We start from the raw sequence: 3,647 nt of genomic DNA on the forward strand, positions 1-3,647 counted from the left end.
AGCTGCCGGGGCGAGGGGACTCGCCGGGAGCCGGGCGAGCAGCGGAGGAAGGTGGGAGGCATTTCCGAATGTCATTTTTTTTCTTTTCTTTTTTTTTTTTTTTTTGGCTAATGTCCTTTACTCTTTCCTTCTCTCTCTTCTCCCCTTCCGGGCTCGCTGAAGGCTCGTTTGGGGGGAGCCTTGGGTGGCCGCTCCCAGCACTTCTCCAGGTTGCTGCGTGGCCGGAGTCGAGGGCTCCGCCGGGAAATTCGCTCGTGGGGAACAGAGCGGTCGAAATCACTCTTTTCTCCGTCTCCCTTTGCTGCACTTAACGGGATTACAACGCCCGGGCTGGGGTGGGAGGGGACACCCTCCGGGGGCAGCGCCGGCCGCCCGGTGCGTGCGGCTGAGCCTCCCCGGCGGGGCGGGACGGGGCGCGGGGAGACACCGACGTGCCGGCGGCAGCCGGGGGCCGTTTGCTCCCGTCCCCGTCCCGTCCCGCCCCCCCAACAGCTGTTCCCGGCGCTGTCATTGTTGCATTTTATTATGGATTTGACAAAAGTCCCTCCCCCCCGCCGGGCTCCCCGCGCCGCTGCCGGCCGTCCCCCCCCGTCCGCCCGCCCCGCCGAGCCGGAGCGGCCCCGGTGACATCAGCCGCCCCCCCCGCCGCCGCCGCGGATTGGCGCAGCCCCCCTCCCGCCCGGTGACATCGTTCCTCCCCGGCGCGGCTATAAAGCGGCCGCGTTGGCCGCCGCAAGGTGCGCGCTGCTGCCGAGCTCGCCCGTCCCGGCGCGCCCTCCCCGCGGCCGCCCCGCGCACGGTGAGTGCCCCCCGCGCCCGCGACCCCCGGCGCGGCACCCCCGGCCCCCGGCCCGGCGGAGAGGCGCCCAGGGAGGGACGGGGCCGGACGAGATGGGATGGGACGGGATGGGACGGGACGGGTCGGGACGGGAGGAGAAGTGCCCCCCCGGCGAGGGGAGGGCGGGCAGCGCGGCCCGTGCCGCCGCTGGAGCCGCTCTCCGGCCCCGCGGACCGGGCTCCCCGACGGGGCGGGCGGGCGGGCGGCGGGGCCGCGGCGAGTCTGGGCGGGCGCTGACGCGGAGCCGCCCGCGGGCTCTCTCCCCTCCCCGCAGGCAGAGCCCGGTGCGCGCCGCCGCCCCGCCCGCCGGGCCATGGACTCGGATGCCAGCCTGGTCTCCAGCCGCCCGTCCTCCCCGGAGCCCGATGACCTCTTCCTCACGGCCAGGAATAAAGGCAGCGGCGGGGGCTTCACGGGCGGCACCGTGTCCAGCTCCACGCAGAGCGACTCCCCGCCGGAGCTGAGCGCGGAGCTGCGCAGCGCCATGAGCGCTGCGGGCGTGGTGGTGGTGGACAAGCTGGGCTTCAAGTCCTCATCGTCGTCCTCCTCCTCGTCCTCCTCTTCCTCCTCCAAGAAGGACAAGAAGCAGATGACGGAGCCGGAGCTGCAGCAGCTGCGGCTGAAGATCAACAGCCGGGAGCGCAAGCGGATGCACGACCTGAACATCGCCATGGACGGGCTGCGGGAGGTGATGCCCTACGCCCACGGCCCGTCGGTGCGCAAGCTCTCCAAGATCGCCACGCTCCTGCTGGCGCGCAACTACATCCTCATGCTCACCAACTCCCTGGAGGAGATGAAGCGCCTGGTCAGCGAGATCTACGGCGGGCACCACGCCGGCTTCCACCCCGCCGCCTGCCCCGGCGGGATGGGCGCCCACTCCGCCCCTCTGCCCGGCCACCCGGCCCACCCGGCCTCGCACCCCGTGCACCACCCCATCCTGCCCCCCGCCGCCGTCTCCAGCGCCTCCCTGCCCGGCTCCGGGCTCTCGGCCGTCAGCTCCATCCGGCCCCCGCACGGGCTCCTCAAGTCGCCCTCGGCCGCCGCCGCCGCCGCCCCGCTGGGCAGCGGCTTCCAGCACTGGGGGGGGATGCCGTGCCCCTGCAGCATGTGCCAGGTGTCGGCCCCGCCGCACCACCACGTCTCCGGCATGGGCACGGCCAGCCTGCCCAGATTAGCCACCGACACCAAATGAGCCCCTCGGCGGGGCCGCCCCGCCGCGCCCGCGCCGCCCCGGCACCCCCAGGACCTACAAACGCTCCCCCCCGGAGGCAGCGGGTCCCCCCCGCTCCCGGGGCCGGCGGAGGGGCGGCGGGAGGGGACGGAGCCCGGCCCGGGTCTGCCCCGCTCCCCGACCGGCGGGGAAAACCACCCCGGCACAGGCGAAGCCCCGCGCGTCTCCTCTCTTTTCAATTCTCCGACGTCGCCGATGCCTTCGCCAGGAGGGGAGGGTGGGCCCTGGGCTCGCCGCGAACGGAGGAACCAAAACTGCAGAGGGGCTTTCGCTCGTTTGTTTGTTCGCTCGTTTGTTCCCTCCCCTCTCCCGGGTTCGTTTCTACACGTAGAGCCTTTGGAACCGTTCCTGAGTCACATTCCTCCCCGGGAAGCCCATCTCCGGGGCACCCGGCGCTGGCCGGAGGCAGCGGGGCTCCGGCTGGAATTGTCGCCGGGAAAGTCAGTTTGTTCCCGCTTTCCCCGCTCCCCCTCCCGCCGTTTGTTTTGTTTTTTTTTTTCTCTTGTCGGTTTTCTTTCCGGTTCGGGATCTGTAAATATACCGATAACGACGCGAGTCCGCTCTGCCTGAGCTTTCCGTCCGTGCACTTGTCCTGTGTCAGCCTCATGAGTGAAAAAGGGGTCGTTCTGCCTTGATTTCGTTGGTTTGGGTTCTTGGGGTTCGTTGGGTTGTTTTTCTTTTAAGCGTATAACACGTTTGGTTTGGGGTTTTTTTTCCGTTCCTGCCACCTTTAACAAAGTTTCAACTCTTTAATGCTCTTTCTGTGTAGGAACTGTCACCCTGTCCGTGTTGCAATACTGAGAACTTGGGCTTGTTTCTGAAATAACAACTTTTCTTATCGCTGCCCCTCGCAGAGATTTTATCATCTGTTTATTTTTGTAAAAAAAAAAAAAAAAGAAAAAGAAAAAGAAAAAAAAAGTTGCTAAATAATATTTATTACTTGTTTGGTTGCAAAAAAAAAAAAGTGATCCACTGTTGAGATTTTAAATAAAAAAAAAAACGAACAAAAGCCAACAAACAAAAAGAATTTTAAATAAATGTCCTTTTCCTCTTCCTCGCTGTTCTGGGGAGGCGGAGGCAGGTGGGGAAGGGATGGGAACATCTCGGGCGCATCCTTGCCTTTTCCCCAAGTTTTTTGTTAGTTTGCCACGCCGGCTAATGGAAATCGTTTGGGGTTGGGGTTGGTTTTTTGGTTGTTTTGTTTTTGTTTTTTTCCTTCCTCATTTGTTCGCCGCAGATTCAGGGCGGCAAGGAAAAAAAGCGGCTGGTACCGCGTTCGGAGTGTGAACATTTTTGTCCATCGAATCCAGCGCTTGGAAGGGGCTAAATATCAATTAAATATGAATTAAACATTAATTCGGGGAGAGGAAACATTAAACTTGGCGGTGGGGAGTTTGCTGCCTGTAATGGCTCCTGCGCACTTGACCTTCAACCAAACACCCTCCAAACGAGAATCCACGGAAAGGGAAAGGAAAATTATTTGGGGACGGCCCCGTTGTGGGTTTTTTTCCCTCCCGAAGTCGATCGTGTCTCCCGCCCCGGTGTGTTTTAGCAGTCCTGGGCAGGGAATATTTCGCA

At 63.6% G+C, this 3,647-nt stretch overlaps 1 protein-coding gene across 1 annotated transcript; it reads left to right on the plus strand.

Annotated features, from left to right (window-relative positions):
• Positions 1-772: 772 nt before the first annotated feature.
• OLIG2 (oligodendrocyte transcription factor 2) lies at positions 773-3,018 on the plus strand. Its single transcript, XM_032680157.1, has 2 exons — positions 773-799; positions 1,113-3,018. The coding sequence occupies exon 2, from the start codon at positions 1,152-1,154 to the stop codon at positions 2,028-2,030; it is 879 nt and encodes a 292-aa protein (XP_032536048.1). The 5' UTR covers positions 773-799; positions 1,113-1,151; the 3' UTR covers positions 2,031-3,018.
• The last annotated feature ends 629 nt before the right edge of the window (positions 3,019-3,647 follow it).

This window comes from Chiroxiphia lanceolata, chromosome 2, assembly GCF_009829145.1.
Source record: "Chiroxiphia lanceolata isolate bChiLan1 chromosome 2, bChiLan1.pri, whole genome shotgun sequence".
Lineage (NCBI taxonomy): Eukaryota > Metazoa > Chordata > Aves > Passeriformes > Pipridae > Chiroxiphia > Chiroxiphia lanceolata.

Coding starts and splice junctions, on each gene's coding strand:
- OLIG2 (XM_032680157.1), top strand. CDS start 1,152: ATGGACTCGGATGCCAGCCTGGTCTCCAGCCGCCCGTCCTCCCCGGAG.